Source organism: Fusarium musae, chromosome 1 (genome assembly GCF_019915245.1).
Source record: "Fusarium musae strain F31 chromosome 1, whole genome shotgun sequence".
Classification (NCBI taxonomy): Eukaryota; Fungi; Ascomycota; class Sordariomycetes; order Hypocreales; family Nectriaceae; genus Fusarium; species Fusarium musae.
This window is the reverse complement of record NC_058387.1, coordinates 6,006,884-6,029,896: the sequence shown is the minus strand read 5'-3', so window position 1 is coordinate 6,029,896 and position 23,013 is coordinate 6,006,884. Positions and strand designations below refer to the sequence as shown.

The 23,013-nt window shown below is 51.4% G+C and overlaps 6 protein-coding genes across 6 annotated transcripts; 4 read left to right on the top strand and 2 right to left on the bottom strand.

The window, feature by feature from the left end:
• Positions 1-1,223: 1,223 nt before the first annotated feature.
• Positions 1,224-11,918, top strand: J7337_001850 (uncharacterized protein; the record flags this gene model as incomplete). Its single annotated transcript, XM_044819583.1, has 2 exons — positions 1,224-1,489; positions 1,547-11,918. The coding sequence occupies 2 exons, from the start codon at positions 1,224-1,226 to the stop codon at positions 11,916-11,918; spliced, it is 10,638 nt and encodes a 3,545-aa protein (XP_044687285.1).
• A 295-nt stretch (positions 11,919-12,213) lies between these two features.
• J7337_001849 (uncharacterized protein) lies at positions 12,214-13,779 on the bottom strand (the record flags this gene model as incomplete). Its single annotated transcript, XM_044819582.1, has 1 exon — positions 12,214-13,779. The coding sequence occupies one exon, from the start codon at positions 13,777-13,779 to the stop codon at positions 12,214-12,216; it is 1,566 nt and encodes a 521-aa protein (XP_044687284.1).
• A 1,896-nt stretch (positions 13,780-15,675) lies between these two features.
• J7337_001848 (uncharacterized protein) lies at positions 15,676-16,838 on the top strand (the record flags this gene model as incomplete). Its single annotated transcript, XM_044819581.1, has 3 exons — positions 15,676-15,726; positions 15,779-15,992; positions 16,045-16,838. The coding sequence occupies 3 exons, from the start codon at positions 15,676-15,678 to the stop codon at positions 16,836-16,838; spliced, it is 1,059 nt and encodes a 352-aa protein (XP_044687283.1).
• A 793-nt stretch (positions 16,839-17,631) lies between these two features.
• Positions 17,632-19,117, top strand: J7337_001847 (uncharacterized protein; the record flags this gene model as incomplete). The annotated part of the gene is made up of 3 exons (XM_044819580.1): positions 17,632-17,926; positions 17,986-18,351; positions 18,579-19,117. 3 exons carry the CDS (start codon positions 17,632-17,634, stop codon positions 19,115-19,117), a joined length of 1,200 nt encoding a protein of 399 aa, XP_044687282.1.
• A 1,113-nt stretch (positions 19,118-20,230) lies between these two features.
• On the top strand, positions 20,231-21,549 carry J7337_001846 (uncharacterized protein; the record flags this gene model as incomplete). The annotated part of the gene is made up of 2 exons (XM_044819579.1): positions 20,231-20,590; positions 20,638-21,549. The coding sequence occupies 2 exons, from the start codon at positions 20,231-20,233 to the stop codon at positions 21,547-21,549; spliced, it is 1,272 nt and encodes a 423-aa protein (XP_044687281.1).
• Positions 21,550-21,832: 283 nt separating this feature from the next.
• J7337_001845 (uncharacterized protein) lies at positions 21,833-22,990 on the bottom strand (the record flags this gene model as incomplete). Its single annotated transcript, XM_044819578.1, has 3 exons — positions 21,833-22,656; positions 22,711-22,916; positions 22,968-22,990. 3 exons carry the CDS (start codon positions 22,988-22,990, stop codon positions 21,833-21,835), a joined length of 1,053 nt encoding a protein of 350 aa, XP_044687280.1.
• Positions 22,991-23,013: the final 23 nt, after the last annotated feature.

Here is a 23,013-nt window from a genome sequence, read left to right as displayed (position 1 = left end):
CAGTACAGTCTTCGGGGATTGAAGGCTGTGCTCGCCTGATGGGCAGCCGGATGGGCAACCAAGAGGCATGACTAACAGCGGGAAAGAGAAGAATGAGCGGAGTGAACAACATGATTAACGAGTGAAGCGGTGATATGTGCGTTGCTACTCTCTAGGTGTGACAAGATGGCTGGAGTATTTATGTTTTTCGCGTTGGCATGTCTCTAACCATTTACAAAGACCACGCATCAGTGAAGACTTCTCGACAGCAATCACATCAAATCCGGCACGCGATCCCCTTCAGTCTTGATCTAGCCCCCCCCCCCCCCCCCCTTTGAAAATAAAAACAAAGTTAATCACATCGCTTAAACCTCCGAGACTCGCCGGAATGTCCCCTGCGTTGGTTCATGATACCATCACGACTTCCAGTCCCCGCAAGAGCAAAGGGAAAACTGATGTCTCTCTAAACCGACTATCCGGATTGGGCTTGCAACTCGTCTGTTCTGGACAATGATTGGAACTACCAACGGGCACACTCAGCTGAAAATCATAACCGGAAGTAGAAGTTCTGTTTCGGCAACGCCCTTCTTACCAACGTGGATCGTTACACATTCTCTCCCTCAAGACCCCCTCCCACCCTATCAAACCCCCGTTATATCCGCTTTCACCCACTCAGATCCAGCGGGTAGCGCCTCTGTCTTAGCTAGTTTAGAGTTAATAGGACTTATACTTCGGAGCCTTCCGAATCATCACCAGCGAGTCAACTAAAAAGGGTTCCCCCTCAACACCATACCAAGACCTTACGATGCCTAAAGCAGACAGAGGGATATTTGAAAAGGATAGTATTATGACATTCAAGGAATTTAGTGGCGTTATGAAGCGAGAGGATAACGAATGCGGTTGATTTATCCTCGATATAGCCTCTAAGCGAGGTGGGCTGGAAATAACTTCACTTGAAAGCTTTACCATCTTTGCATTCCTGACGGTAGGTCTTCGCCCTTGCCCAGATGCTTAGAGAATAACTCATCGACGCAAACCTTAGCAGCTAGCTTGAACATGCCACTCTCTCGAGTGATATGTTCGCTTTGGGGAAGTCATTCGTGATGTTCTCCATCCCCTAAATCAGAACCTTATCCATAAATATCAGAGTCTTCTGCAGTTAGAACTCTCGATATCACTCACCAACACTCTCTTTCTTTATCTCTTTGTTACAACAATCGTTTTGGGTGTCATTCGTTTCGACTATGCGTCTTCGTCGGTTCGTCCCTGAGCTTTTGCTCCTGGGCTCAACTACCCAAGCTCGACCTACGGACGAGTGCCCTGATGGGGTTTCTATCGTCAAGGTCCAGCCTGAGGTTATCGTTGGGCTTCAGCCTGTCAGTATTAGTGCTGTGTTTCCTAGTAACACGGTGCTTACTATTGATGGGACTACGATTCCTATCACTGGTGCTCCTACTACCTTGGTCACTGCATTTACAATCACGAAGACTTCGACTAGGTACATCACTGGGTAAGTTTATCCGTTCTTCGAGCTTGGAGAAGATGAGTTCTGATGACTTGCACTTAGGAACCCGGAACCGTACTTTACTGGTCCCTATACAACCATCACTAGTAACGACCCCGGATCGAACCCCACTACGATCACCCGAGCCCCCTCTGGCAATGACCACACTGGAACCGTTATCATAGTCAACCCATCGGGTGGCTCTGGTGGCTCTGGCTCTGGCTCTGGTGGCTCTGGTGGCACACGTCCTGCCTTCACTGGCCCGTATACGACTATTACAAACAACGGACCTCCTGGAAGTCACCCAACCACTCTGACTCTTCCCCCTGGTGGCAATGACCCCAGCGGAACCGTCATCGTGGTTGTCCCCTCTGGTAGTCAAAGCAAGACTTTCACAGGTCCATACACGACTATCACGGCTGATGGACCGGGGTCTCAGGGTACCACTGTGACACTCCCTCCTTCTGGCACGGATGGCACTGGCACTGTTATCGTTATTGGCCCTACGAACACATCACCTGGATCTGGACATGCTTCCTCTGGTGCCCCCAACCCCAACTCTGCCACTTCGAAGGGTACCTTCACTGGTCCGTTCACCACCATTACTGGTATCAATACTGGTTCGTCTGGTACGACCGTGACGCTCCCTCCCTCTGGTACTGGCTCTGTCGGCACTGTCATTGTCCTCGAGCCTAGCACCAGTGCTCAGAAGACCACATTCACAGGCCCCTTCACTACTATCACTGGAGTCAACACTGGTTCTTCTGGAACTACAGTCACACTTCCTCCCTCAGGCACTGGCAGTATCGGTACGGTTATTGTCCTTGAGCCAAGCACAACTGCGCAGAGGACGACCTTTACAGGTCCCTTCACCACGATCACCGGCGTCAATTCCGGCACCGCCGCTTCAACTGTTACCCTTCCCCCCTCAGGCTCGGATCCCACCGGTACTGTCATCGTCCTCGAACCCAGTGGGACGTCGAAGCCAACTACCTTCACTGGTCCCTTCACAACCATCACTGGAGTGAACACCGGCACATCGGGCACGACTGTTACTCTTCCTCCTTCTGGCACTGGCTCAGTAGGTACTGTCATCGTCCTTGAGCCTAGCACAACTGGACCGCGAAGCACCTTCACTGGCCCCTTCACTACGATCACCGGCGTCAACTCAGGAAGTCTGACTGCAACACTTACACTGGCCCCATCTGGCTCTGATCCCACCGGCACGGTTGTCATCCTCGAGCCTTCAGTTACTGCTCCTGCCTCTAGCTTCACAGGCCCTTTCACCACCATCACTGGTATCAACACCGGCACTGGTGTTGCAACTCTCACTCTGGCTCCCTCGGGAACGGACTCAACTGGAACTGTTGTCATTCTCGAGCCTTCCTCCACTGCGCCTTCAAGCACTTTCACTGGTCCCTTTACCACCATCACAGGATCTGGTCCCGTCCCAACCACCGTCACCCTTCCTCCCTCTGGTGGTGACCCAAGCGGTACTGTTATCGTGATTGGTCCTCCTGCAAGCACAACCTTTACTGGTCCTTTCACTACGATCACTGGTGTCAACACTGGTACTGGCGCCTCTACCGTGACCCTTCCGCCTTCAGGCACCGACACTGTTGGTACTGTCATTGTGCTGGAACCATCCACAACTAAGACCTTTACTGGTCCTTTCACTACCATCACTGGCGTGAATACTGGCACTGGTTCTTCTACAGTCACCCTCCCTCCTTCTGGTACTGATACTATCGGTACGGTGATCGTCTTAGAGCCCTCGACAACCAAGACTTTCACAGGACCTTTCACTACTATCACCGGCGTGAACACTGGGACTGCAACTGGTGCCTCAACTGTGACTCTTCCCCCTTCTGGCACTGACTCAGTCGGTACTGTGATTGTTCTCGAGCCCTCAACCCGCACAACCTTCACTGGCCCTTTCACGACCATTACTGGCGTCAACACTGGCACTGGATCTTCTACAGTTACTCTACCTCCTTCTGGCACCGACACCATTGGTACTGTGATCGTACTTGAGCCTTCAACCAGCGCCAGTGCTACTGGGCCTTTCACCGGACCGTTTACCACTATCACAGGTGTCAACACCGGAACTGCAACTGGTGCTTCCACCATCACTCTGCCTCCCTCAGGTACCGACACTATTGGCACGGTCATCGTTTTGGAGCCTTCCACTCGTACAACCTTTACTGGTCCCTTCACAACGATAACCGGCGTCAATACTGGCACAGCAACTGGCGCTTCCACGTTGACCCTGCCTCCTAGTGGTACAGATACAGTCGGTACTGTTATCATCCTAGAGCCTTCTACTTCTGCAGTCCCAACTACCTTTACAGGTCCATTCACTACCATTACAGGCGTCAACACTGGAACTGCAACTGCCCCTTCAACTCTAACCCTGCCTCCTTCTGGCACGGATACTATCGGTACTGTTATCGTCTTGGAGCCCTCAACTTCAGTTGCACCTACCACTTTCACCGGACCCTTCACAACCATCACAGGTGTGAACACTGGAACTGCAACTGCCCCTTCAACTCTGACTCTCCCGCCCTCTGGTACAGATACTATCGGCACTGTGATTGTCTTGGAACCCTCGACTTCGGCTTCAGCGTTCACTGGACCCTACACTACCATCACAGGCGTGAACACTGGTACAGCTACTGGAGCTCAGACCGTCACTCTACCACCTTCTGGTACTGATACAATCGGCACTGTGATTGTTCTGGAACCATCTACAGCTGCTACCCCAACCACGTTCACAGGCCCATTTACCACTATCACTGGTGTGAATACAGGCACAGCTACGGGAGCCCAGACCGTCACCTTGCCGCCCTCTGGAACTGACACTATCGGCACCGTTATTGTGTTGGAGCCCTCAACTTCAGCTCCTGCTTTCACCGGGCCCTTCACTACCATCACTGGTGTCAACACGGGTACCGCCACTGGAGCCTCGACCATCACACTCCCTCCATCTGGAACAGATACCATCGGCACAGTCATTGTATTGGAACCTTCAACATCGGCACCTGCGTCAACCTTTACTGGTCCATTCACCACTATAACTGGGGTCAGCCCGGGCACCGCCACAGGAGCCTCAACAGTCACTCTCCCACCGTCAGGAACCGATACCATTGGAACCGTCATCGTGCTCGAGCCATCAACATCAGTCCCTGCTTCGTCGTTCACGGGTCCCTATACCACCATAACAGGTATCAACACAGGTACAGGCACAGGGGTATCTACCATCACTCTGCCCCCAACAGGAACTGACACCATTGGAACTGTCATTGTTCTTGAACCCTCGACTTCAGCTCCTGCCTCGACATTTACTGGGCCTTTCACTACTATCACTGGCGTCAACACAGGTACCGCCACTGGTGCATCTACCTTGACACTTCCCCCGTCAGGCACAGATACTATCGGCACTGTTATCATCCTCGAGCCCTCAACCTCAGCACCTGGTTCGACCTTCACTGGCCCCTTCACCACCATCACAGGTAGTGGGCCCATTGAAACGAGTATAACTCTGGCGCCATCTGGAACGGATCTTACCGGTACCGTGATCGTGATTGAGCCCACGCCTGTTTCGACTGTATCCCCTGGAGCCACCGGAACTAGCGATGGCTCAGGTGTTCCATCAACCTCTGATGGTTCTCAAGGTCAGTCAACGTCTTCCCCTGGAAGCTCCGACTCTGGCGCTTCAAGCACTTCCGATTTTCCCTCCCAGCAAAGTTCAGATGTTTCTTCTTCCCCATCCTCTAACTCTGATTCCTTGACCGATGGCAACTCTGGTTCTGCGAGCGAGACTTCCAGTGGCTCTACAGTATATCCATCTGGAGACTCATCGGTTGATTTTTCAGCTTCTGTTACTGGTAGCTCTGAGTTTGCCTTCAGTACCTCGGGTCCCGTATCCCAGGAGAGTTCAGGTGCTTCTTCGGTATCCTCAGCTTCAGATACCGAGACCAACCGTGGCACCGTTGGTACTGAGTCTCTAAGCACTACTTTTACTGGCCCTGATGGATCTTTGACTACTACTGCTGCTTCAGGATCACCGCCAACCTCTGGCTCGCAGAGTCAAGAGACGTCTGGCGCTGGAGGCACGGGCACTTCTGGTACGGTATCCCAACAGAGCTCAGAAGCTCCCGGTTCCGTTACCAACGGCAACACTGGTAGCTCTGGTAGCATCGAAACTGGCCTAGCAAGTAGCACTGGCCTTGGCGAGTCTACTGGTTCTCCATCGGGTTCAGAGTCAACCTCTGGTGCTGTTAGTCAGTCATCCTCTGGTGCTGTTAGTCAGTCATCCTCTGGTGCTGGTAGCGAGTCGACCTCTGCTACGGGAAGCTCTGATGGAGCTTCAAGCACCTCCGGCGCCGCGTCACAACAGGGTTCTGATACCTCATCGGTCCCAGCTACAGAGACTGGTGATAACACCGTTGCCACTGGCTCCACGAGCACCACTTCTGGCGGTCCTGAAGCATCATCAGCTGAGATTTCTTCTGGAGCTGTATCCTCTGAGCCCGGTTCAGAGACGTCTTCGTTTGGATCAGGTACTGCATCTGAGACCAATGGCAACACTGGCAGCCCTGGTTCTGGAAGTACCAGTTCTACTGGCTTTGAAGAATCCTCCACTGAAGTTCCCTCAGCTTCAATTTCAGGTGACTCTGAAATAACTTCCACTGAGGCCCTTTCAGGAGCTTCATCCTCTGGAACTGGCCCGGAGACCACTTCAGCCCTATCAAGTGCATCTTCAGATGCTTTGACCAACGGCAACACTGGCAGCTTCGAGTCTACTGGCACACCTGATGGCTCCGGTGGATCTTCAATACTTCCCACTGTTGCCACATCTGGCACTGGCGCCGAGACATCTTCAGATGGATCGGGTGCTTCTTCAACTCTAGGGTCGGAGACCACTGGTAACACTGGTGTCTCTGAATCCGGAAGCACTACATCTGGTGGTTATGAAGGGCCATCTACTGGGCTTCCTACAGGAGCTTCATCCTCGCAGTCTGGCTCAGAGACATCCCCAATCGCATCAGGGTCTTCTTCAGATACCGCAACCAATGCTAACACCGGTTCGCCAGGCTCTGGAAGCACTACTTCTGGTGGCTTTGAAGTCTCCTCCACTGAAGCTCCCTCAGCTTCGTCCTCTGGATCAGGTTCAGAGTCTAGCGCAGCTCCATCAGGTGCTTCCTCAGATACCTCAACCGGTGGAAACACTGGCGGTACTGAGACTGCAAGCAGTACCTCTGATGGCTCTGACGGCTCTTCAACAGGATCAGGAGCTCCCACTGGTGCCACCACCTCTGGCTCTGGTCCTGAGTCTTCTGGAGTCGAGACTTCTGAAGCTGGATCGGGCACTTCTTCAGATTCCCTTTCAGAGACTAGTGTCATCAGCGGCGCTTCTAGCACTGCTGGACCTGGCAGTGAAAGTAGCACCTTAGCTGCCTCTGAGGGATCCTCAACAGGAGTTCCCACTGGGCCTGCATCATCTGGCTCTGGCAGTGAGACTTCTGGAGTTGCATCGGGCACTTCTCCGGCGTCAGTTTCGGAGACAGATGGCAACACTGGCGCTATAAGCAGTACCTCTGATGCATCTGCAACGGCAGCTCCTAACGGCGAGACATCATCGAGCTCTGGCGCTGAAACATCTTCAGTGGCAACTGGTGGTTCCTCTGCTCCGCTTACGGAGACTGGCAACACTGATACCGCGGGTATTGCAAGCAGCACCTCAGGTGTCTTTGAAGGATCCACGACTGGAGTTCCCACTGGTCAAGCATCATCTGCCTCGGCTACCGAGACATCTGGAGCCAATTCGGGTGCTTCGTCTGCTTCACTCGCAGAGACTGACAACACTGGTGCCCCTACCTCTACAAACACTAACGGCTCTGAAGAATCTTCAACTAGTGTTGCCCCTGGTGCTACATCCTCTGACGCCGGCGCAGAGACCTCCTCAGCAGGATCAGGTGCTTCTTCAACCGCCGCTGGAGAGGAGTCAAGCACTGGTACCTCAGCTACTACAGCTGGTACGTCCGATGGCTCTGGAGGCTCTTCAACAGGAATCGCTACTGGCGCTACTTCATCTGGTACTGGCTTGGAGACCTCGGGTGCTTCCTCGACAATTGTCGAGGAATCAAGCACCGGTGCCCCTGCCTTTACCACCACTGCCTCTAGCGGTTTTGGAGGATCTTCAACAGGAGCCTCCTCTGGTGCTACATCATCTGACTCAGGTTCAGAGACCACCCCAGCGGAATCAGCTGCTTCCTCTTCGACTGATGCTGGCGAGTCAGGCACTACCGGCGCCATCGCTTCGACTACCAGTGCATCTGAGGGATCTGAAGGATCTTCGACTGGAGTTCCCTCTGGAGCCTCTTCATCAGACAGCTCTGAGACTTCATCCGCTGGACCTGAGGTCTCATCTGGAAGCTCTAGTACCTCTGAGCCTACTGGTGCCACTTCATCTTCTGGAGCAGGCGCAGCTTCTTCGGCTTCAGCTCCAGAGACTGACAGCACTGGAGTCCCTGTCACTGCCAGTGGTACCTCTATCGACTCAGAAGCTTCTTCTACTGGGCTTGCAACTGAGGCTTCATCTAGCTCTGGTGTAGAGACTGCTTCAACTGGATCCGGTGCAGAGACCACTTCGACTGGATCAGGAGCTTCATCTAGCTCTGGTGTAGAGACTGCTTCAACTGACTCTGGCTTAGAGACTGCATCTACTGGATCCGGTGCCTCTACCGGAATTGCCACTGAGGCTTCCACCGGTTCAGGATCAGAGACCACGTCAGCTGAAGCTTCCACTGAACCTTCATCGTCTGACTCTGGTTCGGAGACCACCTCAACTGGAGTCGAGGCTTCGAGTGGTGCTCCCACTGAACTCACCACGTCTCAGTCAGGCCTAGAGACATCTTCAACTGGATTCGGAGCCACATCTGATAGCACCACTGGACCTACCTTTATGACTTTCACCTCATCGGGATTCATTACACGAATCTCTAGTTCATTATCTTCTTCTGAAGAGATCACTGACATTTCATCAGGCCCTGGTACCTCTAGTTCTCCTGCAACCGGCGCTTCCTCAACCTCTGACTCAGGTGCTGCTACTGCCTCATCCGGGGCTGGAACAGAGACTTCTAGTTCCGCTGGAGAGCCTTCAAACACTTCTTCAGGATCTGATGGCTCTTCCACTTCCGGCACTCCTTCTGAGAGCTCTGCCAACCCAGGAGAGTCTTCTTCTGCTGCTGGAGAGTCTTCTGGCATCCCTGCGGAGACTTCTTCCGGTCCTGGTTCTGAGACCACCGGTGCTTCGTCTTCTGACTCGGGTGCCGCCACTACCTCATCAGGACCTGATGCTTCTTCTAGCTCTGGTGTTGACACATCTGCTCCTCCCGCTGAGTCTTCGTCTGATGCTGGTGAGTCTTCCGGTACCTCAGGCGTTGCCTCAGAGACCTCTTCTGGCGCTGGTTCTGAGAGTACTTCAGGATCTGCCACTTCTGGAGCCGGTGGGGAGTCCTCAGCAGTTTCTTCATCTGGACCTGAGTCAACTTCCGATGCATCTTCTGCTACAACCGATGCTGGCTCGGACACTTCTAGCACTGCAGCTACCGCTGGTGAATCCTCTGGAGCTTCATCTGCTGCGCCTGAGTCCTCTTCTGCCACGTCCTCGGAACCTACTGAGACATCTGCCACTTCTACAGACTCTGGAGAGTCCTCTGCCACCACATCAGGTGCTGCTTCTGAGACTTCCAGTGACTCTGCAGTGAACACTTCATCCGATAGTGGCGCCTCTTCTGGACCTGCTACCTCCGGTGCCCCTGAGACTTCCTCAGGTGCCGCTGCTAGCTCAGAAGCTTCCAGTGATGCTTCCGCTGCGCCCACATCTGCAGCATCCGAGCAGTCTTCTGCTACTTCAGAAGGCCCTGCCGAAACTTCCAGTGGTGATAGCGCCAACAGCTCTTCAGATGCTGGTGCCTCATCAACCCCCGGCGCTGAAGCTACTTCCTCGGCTGCTGCTGAGTCTTCGGCCCCTGCAGAAACTTCCAGTGACGTTGGTGTAAACACTTCATCTGATGACGGTGCCTCTTCCGGCGCTGCTACCTCTGGCGTTCCCGAGACGTCTGCGGGTGCCTCAACAAGCGACTCTCCCGCCAGCTCTACTGCTGCGCCAACCGATGGATCCTCTGCTACATCGGGTGCCCCTGCACAAACGTCCAATGATTCTGGCGCTGGTAGCTCCTCAGATTCCGGTGCCTCGTCTACCGCTGACGCTGAAACCTCGTCTGCACCGGCTGGCGAGACTACGTCAGGTGCCCCTGCTGAGACTTCCAGTGACGCTGGTGCTAGTAGCTCTTCAGATGCTGGTGCCTCGTCTACCTCTGATGCTTCGCCAACTTCGTCAGCCGACACTGAGTCCTCATCAGCCCCCGCTGGAGAGTCTTCATCTACAGCTGATGTACCTGCGGAGACCTCAAGCGACGCTGGCTCATCTGCTGCTGCAACCTCCTCCGATGTACCTGAGTCATCCTCATCCGGTGCCGAGCCTACCAGCACTTCTGATAGCTCTGGCGCCAGTGCCACGTCTTCTCCCGCCACGTCAGATACCGCCGAAACTTCTTCTGATGTCCCCGTCGAGACATCCACCGATACTGGTGCCAACAGCTCCTCAGACTCTGCGCCTGCCACATCTTCTGACGCAGCTGAGACTTCTTCAACTGGTACTGAACCTACCAGTAGCTCCGAGGGTGTCGCTAGTACTACTTCTTCGCCCATCGTGGAGTCTTCTTCACCAGCCACCTCAGATGTCGTCGAAACATCTTCTGGCGCTCCCCCTGAGACCTCTTCTGATGTTCCAGCCGAGACGTCCAGTGATGCTCCCGTCAACAGCTCCTCTGAGGGAGCTAGTTCATCCGCGCCTACGACTTCCTCCGAAGCACCCGCTGAGACCTCTTCTAGCGCTCCCATCGAGACGTCTAGCGATGCTCCCGCCAGCAGCTCCTCTGATTCTGCTCCTGCAACCTCTTCAGATGACACCGAACCTACCAGCAGCTCTGATGCTGCCGCTAGCACCACCTCCTCCCCAGCTGAGGAGTCGTCAACGCCAGCTACCTCGGAAGCCCCCGTTACCTCCTCCGAACCACCCGCTGAGACCTCTTCTGGCGCTCCTGTTGAGACTTCCAGTGATGTTCCAGCCAGCTCCTCAGCGGCTGAGAGTTCATCTGCCGCAGCCACGTCCTCCGAGCCCGCTGAATCCTCCTCTGCTGCCACCGAGACCAGCGTCGAGCCTACCTCATCCGCCGCCGAGACTTCTTCTGCTGCTTCCTCAACCGCTGCTGAGACATCAGCTCCCGAGTCTTCCTCTGCTGCCCCCGAGTCCTCTTCAGCCGCAGAGACATCTGCTGAGCCTGCTACGACCGAAGCCCCAACCTCCGCCAGTCCAACCACTCCCGAGCCCCAGACCTCCTCTGCAACTGAGTGTATCCCTTCGCCCAACGTTTCAGGTTCTTGCGCCGTGGCTCTCCCCGCTGCCTGTGCACAGCTCGAGACTACCAACGGTCTAGCTCTTATCCCTGTCCTCGCTATCTGTACTACGGCCCTCGGGCCCTATGCCGTTGGTAACGTTGCCTCCTGTCTCGCGACCACCCCGATCGTTGGCTCTTCTGGCTTGAGTATCTTCAACTGTGTCGTCACTGCCTTGGAAGAGCGTTGTATCACAACCCTTCCCGAAGCTTGTACAGATCTGGCAAATACCAATGGTCTTGAGCTTGTCGCCGATGTTGCTGTTTGCGCTGTTGCTCTCGGTCCCTTTGCCGCTGGAAGTGCTGCTACGTGTCTCTCCACTGGTGATATCACTGGCAGTACAACAGGTACAAGCATCGTCGAGTGCCTCGAGATTGCTTTTGGTCTTGCGTCTGGCTCAAGTACCGTTACTGGCGTTCCATTCTGCGATGAGCCTGCGACTACGCCCACGCCCACGCCTACGCCTACGCCTACGCCAACCCCTCAGGCAGTCTGTTTCACAATGCCTGAAGATTGCACATTCCTTAGCACTTTGACTGGTTCCGTCGCTATTGCTATATCTGCTCCTGCTTGTAGAACAGCACTCGGTAATTACAACACAGGCACCGTGTCGAATTGCTTTACCAATGGCGTCGGTCTCTTCACATCCGGAACAGTTGTCACCAATTGTCTTAACAATGCCCTTTCTGGCACGTGTATCTCGGCGCTTCCAGCCGCTTGTACCAGCCTGGCAGGCCAGAATACCGTTCAACTTGCCTTGAACCTTGGTGCCTGCGACAGTGCTCTTGGACCATTCGGAGAAGGGGCGGCGGAGAATTGCTTGAACGTTGCTCAGGGTAGCGGTGACGCTGTTGTGAGCTGTCTCAACAATGCACTTTTCTTCCCCACCTCAGCTAGCTTGGCTAAGTAATGGTAACTCCTAGTATGGTTAGGAGAGAGACAGCAAAGTTTTCGCCTGCGTGGATCTTTTCTTTTTGTAACCTTTTCCTTGCGTAACTTATCGGATTTTGGGTAGTCTCAGTGTCAATAGGACATGTGGCGATGGTAGTCACTGGGCTAGTACAGTAGCTCGTAATAGTCAATTCACTTCCTTTCTACCTCATGTCTCTACGAATCTAAACCTATCATAAACTTATATCAAGTTACCTAAAGTTTTCTCATTTAGTATCAAGGTCAGCACATGAATCCCTCAGGTCCTTTGCCTCTCATTCCTTATGCATCGCCATGTCGTCCATCTTCTTCTGTCCAATCGCATTCGCACCGACGGGAGCATCAGGTCCATCAAAGATCTCTGCCACCTCCTCAAGAGAATAGCCCTTGGTCTCGGGGAAGAAGAAGAAGATCAAAGTCAAGTGGACAGCAATCGCAACACACCAAACGATGTAGTACTTCCAAGCAATAGCCTCCATGGCAACAGGGTTTGCGAAAGCGTTGTAAACACCCGCCAAGTTGCCAGTGAGCTGGTACAACATAGATGCCTTTGCACGTAGCGAGTACGGTGTGACCTCCATGATATAAGTGGCGCCAATGGGGGAACAGGCGTGATACCAGAATGAGAAGACAAAGATCATGGCCAGAACTGCACCAGCGTAGCCAATGTGCTCGAAGTTCTCCTGTTGGTTGCGGGCAGAGCAGATTGTCCAGATGATGTATGATACACCCATACCTGACATACCGACGAGGAAGAGTCTGCGCCGACCAAACTTGTCAATCATTGTGGCAAAGACGACAGCTGAGAGGAATCCCCAGATTTGGAGACCGGCGTTGAGAAGAAGCTGTGTTTTGTGGTCGGTGATGTTGATCGAGTTGAGGACCTTGGCGAGATAGTACGAGGTGAGGGCGTTTCCGGACCACTGCAACATTGCGGGGATGTACAGAGCCAGGAAGAATCTATGCCAGTTGCCGCGAGTAGAGATCCATTCCGCCCAGCGCGACTTCTTCTGGACCTTCTCAATCTCAAGCGTCGCTGTGATCTCGGCCATTTCGAATCGTGCAAGTCTCGAGTTGGGGTCTCCGTAACCATGCCACTTGACGAGAATATCCTTAGCCTCCTGGTATCGGCCCTTGTAGATCAACCATCGAGGAGACTCGGGTGCAAACATGACCAGTGAAGCCTGAACGACAGAGAACGCGCCTTGAAGAAGACTTGGAAGACGCCATGCCCAAGAGCTCTGCATCTGGAAGCTTCCGTAGGTGACCCAAGCAGCAATGATAGCACCAAGCGGCCACGAGACCATCATGAAAGACGTCATCTTTCCGCGATGCGTCGGGTATGTAACTTCGGAGAGGAGAGGAGGCGCCGCAGTGGAAACAATACCGAGACCAAAGCCGATGATGAAGCGCGAGGCAACAAACATGCCATAGTTGTACGAGCAAGTCTGAACAATCGCGCCAACAATGATGGTAACCGATCCGATAAAGATAGGCTTTCTTCGTCCAAGCCAATCGCACAGTTGGGATGAAATAAGGATCGAAATGAGGACACCACCGTTGGGGCCAAACGTCATAGCGCCAAGACGCGTTCCCTTGGGTTCGCCGAAATATGACTGCCATTGAGGCAGAGACTGCGCTCCATTCAGCATACTCGCGTCAAAGCCGGTGGCGGTCTGAGTCAAGAGGCCGCTGAGGAGGAGGAGGTTGAGTTTCCATAATGTCCAGTCGGAGTACCACGGTTTGCGATCGCGGGGGATGACATCGGCGAGGACGAGACCCTGGAAGTCATTGGCGTCAGCGTCGGGGAGGTGAGTTTCTTCAGCAACTTGCTTCGACATCTTGAAGATAAGCAGACTTGACTCAAGGGGAGGTAAAGATGGTTGAGTCTGGTGTTTGTGTTTCGTTTTGAAGATCTCCACAGTCTCTTTATATCTACCAATCTGACTTTGTGGGGTTGGTCGACAGTGACATTTCCCTCTCCGGCAGATGAACCGAGGAACTCGTGCCATTCACTCAACCCCAAAACTTGCTTGTGGGGGAAGACTTGGTCCGATGCCCGCTGCGCGTTTTTACCCCGGATCTACCCCAGATTCGTTAACGTGCCGTGGGGTCTTTGCGCTCGGTTTGGTTAGAGCCTGAGTCCCCGCACGTGAGCGTGGCCAATATTCTTGGTTCGGGGCAAACGGAGCCGATGGGGGCATTGCACCGGCAGCGGGCGAAGGGTCGGAGGTCGTTACTCCGGGCAGGTCCATGCCAGATCATTAACGCGAAAAAGCAATGGATATGGCAAGTGACTGCAACACTGCAAAGATACAGGGTAACTTGAATTCAGTGTGCCAAGTGCTGAGCATTAGTTGATCTTCTTAATACCTTCACTATATAGCATACTTGACGCAAAACTATCATGAAAGGCTGCACATATTCCGAGATTTATTTATAAACGTAGATGAGAGGGCATTAATGCTTTCAGACAGCGGCGTCTATCCAAGTTCCGAAAAAATCTCATTAGAAGCAATTCCTTGCTTAGAACATGTGAACGCGGGGGGTTTAGACAATTACAGCTTACATCGACCTATTGTTTGCGCGAGATAAATCGATAGGTTAATCAATACTTAACTAACAGATGGCTTAATGGGTATCCCGTAGCTTTTATTCCCTTTTTCATAAAGAATCCCCAGAGAGCAGTTGAATTTGGAGTGGTGTACTTGAGAGAGACAAAGTCTTGTCTTATCTTATCTTATCACTCAGAGGATGAAACATGCTAAGATAAACTCGGTTAAGACACCTTGATCCGGAGCAAGTCCTCCACAACTAGCTAGATATTGACCAAGACACGGATTATGTAGAACGACACTCTCGCTCTAGAAATCCCCGCTAGAGCCCAATGACACCCAAGCTCCCACTGGGTGCCTTGTGCATCTCTGCCTGACGTGAAATTTTGGCAATAAACTGCATGTCTCAGGCGTTTAGTGAGCTCCTGGGGGGCTGAAATGCTGAATTGGGCTAAGCGCTTGTAATTTGAGCTGTGGATATTCAGTTCTGGGAACCGCTGGCGACTGAGCGCAGAGCGATAAACTGAGCCGTCAAGCAGATACCAAGGTATCTCAGAGTCAACCCTGGATTTATAATATGCGTCACCAAATAGGACCCTAAATTGGTTAGATGGCTATGAGCCAACACTTAGGCTATCCTGGATCAAGCTCGGGTCCAGAACACCACGTACTGATTCTCTGTCACATACCTTTCAACTTGAACATCTATATCCATTTCGTGGCGTTTGCAATGTGATATATTATTAGGATTCTGGGCATACATGTTTGTGAAATTGTGAGAGAGCAATGTGATAGTGAACTGCAGAATCTCAGCCAGCCACTTGAGTGACCCCGCCAATGATTCATCTGTCGCCGCATAACGCATCAATTGACGGAAGAGCAAATACTACATGAAGTAGACTGTTGCGACAGGTCTTGTGTGAAGGCATAAGCAAGTAATCAAGAGTTGATCACGTTCTCACAATTTATTCCCAAGGAAACATGGCCTCCACAAATTGACCTCGCCACGGACGAGTTTCTCACCTATTAGATTCATTCCGAGAGCACCCTCCCACTTCTGAGCTACTCCCTTGGGTGCAAGAAGCACAACTAGAATGACTCCAGAGCCCTGTTTCAGAAATTTAATAAGTCAAAGATTGGAGTCGTGGATCGTCCAAGTTGCAAGATGTTCTGCTGGCTCTTATGAAGGATGGACAGGCAAAGCCTGGACAGAAGCTCCCAGGCTGTCCGACAGTGAGTGCACTCAGCAATCGTCTCTATGCTGTACTCTGTTAAAGACAAGTAGGTCACTATCGTCGGCGCTGGTGTCTCTGGCCATTGTGCGGGTTACGAGCTGAAGAAGGCTGGGTTCAAGGTCAACCATCCTCGAGGCTTCATCGAGTCGTTCAAGGATGCATTTCTGTCGAGTAACAAAGGTGGCGAGCAAGCGGGCATGAAGCAACTTCAAGAGGGGATGGATGCTGTGCCCAACGCTTTCGTCTCTAGCGATAGAAAAGAAAGTGAGTAACTTCTGTGCCTTCGTTGAAGATAATCTTTACTAAAATCTCACAGAATCGTTGGTTGACGATATCATCTACGGTGCTCGAGTCACCAAGATTGGTAACCATGAACAATCGGACCCTCGAATCCCTCTTCAAGCTCCGGTAAAGGTGACCTATGAAGTCACAGCCAACAGCTTGAAGAAATCCATCACCTCCGACTATCTCATCCTCGCCATTCCCTACACTGCACAGCGAACAATTGCCAAGCCAAAGCCCTTCGTTCCCATGCAGGAAATGGCAGTTCGAGACGTTCGCTACGTGGAAGTCACCAAGATCCTCCTCCAGTACAAGAAGAGATGGTGGGAGGAGGCCTTCACCAAAGCGGGCCAAGGTCTAGACGGCGGCTTTGTCAGCGATCTCCCTATCCGTCACACCATGTTCCCCAAGACAAAAGATAACACTCAGTTCGAACATTATAACCGCGGCGTCATCATGGCAGCCTACACTTTCGAGCAGGATGTCACTATTCTCGGTTCCCTCTCCCCCGAGCGAAGAATCCAGATCGCAGCTGAGAACCTCAGCAGGATTTTCCCTGGAGTCAAGTCCCTTGAATTTCTCGAAGCGGGGGCCTCGCAAGTCTTCCCAACTGATGAGTTAACCGGTGGAAGCGCTTTCTGCTATTTCGGCCGAATGCAAAAAACCAAATTCTTGGATGTCATGCAGAAGCCTGATTGGGAGAACAGAGTTTTCTTTGCTGGCGAGCAGGCTAGCTTTACTCACGGATGGATTCAAGGTGTTTTTGAAGCTGGACTTCGATGTGTACAGCAAATCTGGTCTGTTGCTGTTGAGGGTAAGGCACAGTGAGCCAGAGCACAGAAGGCTTTAATCATATCCCCTAACTTGCTTTCTTGTATGGTTTATATCTCTCTCTAGTTACTCATTATTGTCACAAGACTCCATTTAATATATTGCTCTAGTTGTGGTTTCTGGCTTTCTGCTACCAGGACTATCAAAACACTTCTTAAACACATAACGTGGTGCGAGAAGACACAACTCTTTGCGGTGATAAAAGCCATCAGCTATGAGGAAAATAAGCTACAGAATGAGAGAAACATAGCTCAGGCTTAAATTATGATTATGCGCGTTTGTAGCAGTTCTTACATAGCGAGGCGGAATGCTACGCATAAACAGAGCGCCTCAAGCCAGTGGGCCAACAAAATGCCTCTAGTAATCGCTAAGCCCCATTTAGTAAATGCTCAGCCCTGTTTGGTAAGATTAACAACCTACTAAAAAATCCTTTCTGTTGGAAGGATCTCTATTCCGCTTTAACTATGCATGGTAATCCATGTCTCGAGACGGAATTCCGACCACTACCCTTGTATTTTAGAAGTTAAGCTTCTTCAAGTCCTCTATATTTAACCTGTGCAGCATCATAGACATGGCTAGGCTGTGCAGATCCTTTGCTGAGAATCCTCTAATTGAAATCCTTTGCAAAACTTCGTTTCGGCGATTACCAGATCATGTGGAAATAGAGAGAAAACGAGGCTATGCAGCACAGTAAGATAATAAAAGAAGCCGCATCACCCCTCGCAATAAACAATAACCACCCGACTACTTGTGCTTCATTACAATCAATCATTCTCAAGACCCTACAACCATGGCTCCTACTATGCCTCGAATGGCGGCCTTTGGCCTTTTGCTTCTTGGTTTACCTTCCACCGCTCTCGCTAAGCCAACAGGACTCCAGCCACGCCAAAATGTCCCTGGCGACACGCCTTTCGTCAGCTTTGATGCTTGCAGTCATTCTCAACGCCAGGACATCGAGAAGGCTTGGGCTGATGTGGTCACGCTCACTGGCATTTCAAAACAGTTTAATCCTCCCGGCACTATCGAGTCGAGAATTTTCGGAGATGACATCAACTTGAGATTCAAGGATATATCGCGCATATACAGTGAGAGCCCCTGCATTTTTGTCTCAGGCTGTGAACGTCACGAGCTGACTAGTAGACAGCCATTTTCCACAACATCCAAGAACTGAGTAAGAATGGGCGCAAGATGCAGATTTCTTGCCAAGACGTCTACCAGGAACACAGGGCGGCGAAAGACCAAGTTTCATGTAAAAATGAGATTCAGTCTTCATCTGGCTCTATCGGCGGCTACGCATTTTCCACCGAGCCGACCATCGAGAAGTCCACTATCGTTCTTTGTGACACCTTTTTCGGACCTGGCCAAGAGTTCTTAGGGGAACTAGTTGACAATCTCCGAAAGGCGCCAGAGGGTGACAGAAAGAACCCGAATCTCATGGCCGGCAAGGGAAAAATTCTACTTCACGAGCTGACACATCTTACCGCACTGGCAGAGACTTCAACGAATGACGGTGAGTGGTTTTAGTCGCAATGACAATTAAGCTACAAATGCTAACGGTATTCTCAAGTTGTTGTCATCGATCAACTCCTCAATGACGATTCAAATGTGAAGGCTTATGGGATTAGAATGGTGGAAAGGCTCGCTAGGAACAAGAATTGGCGCGCTCGTACGGCCATGAATGGTGAGCAGAATGAAACCTCTACAAGATTTGGTGCTGACTGATTTATTTCTCTGTAGCTGACAGCTACGCCTGGTATGCGACCGAGAAATACTTTGAAAGCATGTTTGGTACTCCCAACGCAGCCTATGAGAAGAGAGATGGAGATGAGGATGATACTTCGCCCGAGCAACCAGCGCCTCCCGCAGTCCCCACCAAGGCACTCAACATCATCCTCGAGAACAAGCGCCGTGGAGTCCCGATGGACAAAGACTACCAAGACAGAATGAACTGGCTATTCTTCTCCACCAACTATGGGACTGCATCGCAATGTGCGCTCTTTCCGGCTCTCGCCACCCGTGCTGATGTATCTATTGGTACCTTCTCGGTTAATGCTCTGAAAGACAACTACTTTCCTGCTGGCACGTACGATGTCAAAACCCAAGATGGAGACTGCCAGTATAAGAACGATGGCAGAGGAAACCCAGGAGCCTTGTGGTGTGGTGATACGGTGCACTCATGCAAGCAGCATCGGGACAGACAGAGGGTCACCTGGTGCCGCGGTATTGACCCGCCTTCCCAGATTCAACATGTACCTATGGTTGTATGTGAGTGGTAGCCCTGGGATCTTGGCTACAAAGGGTGCTCGCTGGTAGATATGAAACCGATGTTAGTCCGGACCTTGGAGTAATCGATAGGACTGGTACCCTCTATATATGTTTCAATCTTCTTACCTTTAACATATATTACAGTAGTACATGTGCAGACATACCATGGAATAGCTATATGACCTTTACATGCAGTAGGTAGTTAGGCTGTGACAACACTTGTGACCCAAGATAGGCAAACCCGTAGTGAATTCTGGACTGTCCACTAGTCCACTCCTTCAAGATGCGGCAAGGCTAGTTGTCGGCGGCTTGGAGCTTTTACAGCAGAATTCTGTTTAGAGCCACGGGATGCAAATGAAGCTGAAAGAGTGTAAACTACTGCGACAATGTAGATTCCTATAGTGGACATCTTTCTGTACTGTTATGTGTAATATTTGTTGAATGATATAGGACACGGTCGCGAAAGCGTTTTAGGCAAGAAGACATTATCTTCAAAAGTATGAGGATCACAGAATAGGCGGCCTCAATGAGAGCATACAGATAGTGTCGGGAAATCCCCGAGTCAGATGCATATGACCGTGCGTATCTTAGCTTGGTTTCCCTTATCTGATGCGAGGCTAATATAAATTGGCCTCAACTTAACTAATTTAACTTGACCTTTTTAAGGTCTCTTAAACCTCATTTATTTGCTCACTTTGGTGCGAATTAGCTGGTCGTCACAGATAGGCTATCTATATATCATAGTTCTCGAGCATGACTCAATTTGTGACCCATGCAGATCCATTGAATGAGAGCCTCTGTCGGTGTGCAGCTGATGACCGTTCTCATTAGATATGGAAGCGCGCGCCTAGCTGCCCTTAGGTGGCCTCAATGGCATCCATGATCCGTGACGTTGGGCTGGCATCAACCCCGCAAAAGCACATTCAGAAGGGGACGACAGAGACATTTATCTATCTTGCTCTTTGCACGCGTGAGTACCAGGATATTGGGAATTCTCCCCTTGTGCCGCTTTCTCGATATTGGCATTCATTTGGATCCCGATTAACCGAAGCCCCTCTAACATCACGACTATCGCCAACACCTTTGCTCACTAGTCGACCTTGACGATCGAATCTCTCGTAATTATGGAGGATCCTCCTTCGGCGGAAGGAGAAAACGGGTCAAACAACTATACGATCAACGATCTTAAGGACTTTATAAAAAATCCGTTGACGAAGATTGGTGCCAGCGCCGTCAAGGACGGTGTGATTGTTCGCAAAGAATGGAACGAAGGTAGCTGCGCGGCGGAGCAGCAGCGACTTTATCGCTCGATCAGAAACCACGTTGATCCAATCGCGAAAGACCTTTCGAAAGTTCTAGACAGCGGAAATACGACGATCAAAGCCTATGAAGACGGCGCGAAAGCGACAACCGCTACAATGACGACCACGAGCAAGGCGGCAGACTCGATCGGTCGGAACTTTGAGACCATAACCAAGAGTGCGGTACATACCTCCGAAGATATATCACGACTGCTCATACATGGCAAAAGACGGCCGAGCGCGTTGATGAAAGTATAAGCACCTTGAACAAAAATATCAACGGTGTCTGTATCATGGCAAACTCGATGATGTCTGGTATACTCCAGGCCCTTGAAGAAGTGGTTAAGGAGGTACGCCTGATTAACCACAACCTTGAGGGTATCAAGGACGAGCTACGGGCAAAGAACATCCTCGCCTCTTCGGGTGGCTCTGGACCGGATGGCTTTGCACGTGTTGTTCACGGCTTTGTGCAATTACAGATGAGGAGACACAGTGGCGATGACCATAGATTCTTTGTCTGGCACCCGGATACTACATGGCATTGGCGCTTTCAGCAGCTGATGGAAGAGGAACCGTTTCCTCCTACGTTCTGTGCGTACACAGATGACCTTGATTGTCTCTGTGCATGCATGAAAGCAGCCAGAGAATCGTTGCCTAACGATTCCAAAGTGACCTTCCATCTGGTTATTCCAGCATGGTACGAGATCCAAGTGAAGGTCCCGCTTCACTTTCCTGATGAACTTCAGCCTTTGCGGATAGTTGGACCAAAGCATGGTGGAAAGGAATTAGTCTCGTTCAACCTCCCTGCAGCAAACCCCAATTTGCTTGACGATGTTGCTAATGCCCTAGACCCCCAAGGATGTAATAGCAAAGCAAACATGGCAGCTGGAGCAACATGGTTAATAGGTGGTGCTTGGGGAGTCAATGGGGCTTGCCTGGCAGCCGGTATTGGTCTTGGTGGTGTGACTGGGCTAGGTATGCTAATAGCTGTGCCTGTGTGGTGGGGATCGATGGCTACGGTGGGTGCTCCTATTACTTTTAAGGCTACTGATGCTGTCGTGGAGATGCTTCGCGAGGAACCAGCTCGAATTTTGGGATCAGACAGACGATTACGTCAAGAATATGGTCTCCATGGGTTATAGGGAAGAGAAATTTGCGACATGACCTTTTAACGACAGATCTTTCCTAGGTAGTTCTACATAACAAACTCATTCTAGTAGTATTCGCTTTTCTTTACACGCAACAGGGGTTGGAATTGACTTTCATAAGTAATGAAATCAAAACCCCAAGGCATTTCGCGACAGTCTTTTTTTTTTTTAAATGTATTTACGCAGTAATGATTGTGGGTTCATCTCATTGATTGTCGGAATTTAGTGTTTCGTTTCTGCTGCTTATTTAAGACTGTAAATACCTGCAATGTGCTGTTTAAGCCTTGTTCAATCGCTTGGCCTCAGTCTGCACCGACTCAGGAATCCACTGCTCCAAACTCTCACCCACCGGCTTCCAACCAAGAAATTTCCTCGCTCGCTTTGCCTCACCACGACTATTCAAACCCCATGAAAGAGCCTGGAATCCCAACTTCTTCTGTGCCTCATCAACATCCAACACCTTTGTCTCATCACTATCAATAACGCCCTGCTTTTTAGCTTCCTTGGCAATAAGAGCCGAAATCTGGCTCCATTTGTGTTTGCCGTTCTCAGCGAAGAAGTACCCCCTTGGCCCCCAGATTTCCTGTTCGTCGGACTGCTTCTCAGATGATGCGGCGCGATCGGAGAGAAGAATAATTAGCTTGGAGAGATCATGGACGTGTACGTTGTCCCACTCTGTTTCGCCAGCGCCGATGATGGGACCGAAGCCCTTCTCGAGGGTTGTCTCGGTCAAGCCCGGGATTTGGCGACTTCGCTGGTTGGCGGGTCCTCTGCCGGTTCCGTAGATAGTAGGAGGGCAGACGATGGCGACCTTTACGGCGCTGGGATCCTTGGCAGCTTCATCGAGAACAATCTTGTCGACATCGCGATGGAAAGCGGTGTCAGGCAGAGAAGTGACCTTGTCGACTCCCTCGAGATCGTCGTAGGCTTGCTCGGGAAGAGGACCTTCTCCATAGCGCTTGTTGTCCATGTCGTACCAGCAGAGAATGCCCGTGCCGCTGATGTGAATCCAGTAGCCGGGGTTTGAGCTCGAGTGGGTAGATCGCAGGCCAGCAGCGATAGCCTTGGCAGCGCCTTGGTGATCGGAACTTTCAGCGGTGTCTGTATGTATCGATCAGTATCTCAAATGTACACGGAGAATCTCAATCCACTTACGAATGACAATGTCGGCTTCAGAAGCGGCCTTCTCAATGACCTTGGAATCATCCAACGATCCAACCGCCAACTTCACATCAGGATATTGCTTCTGCACATCCTTCCCCTTATCCTCACTTCGGACGAGGATGGTATAATTCCAATCAGGATGCGCTTTATTCAATGCGTAGAATGCATCACCTCCAATGAAACCGGTGGTGCCAGTACTAAGCGATGGGTCAGCGTCAGCTTACGGTGACATTGGGAGGGAACCTTACATAAAGACGCTCTTTGCAGCCATTTTTGTGAATTCGTTTAGATTAA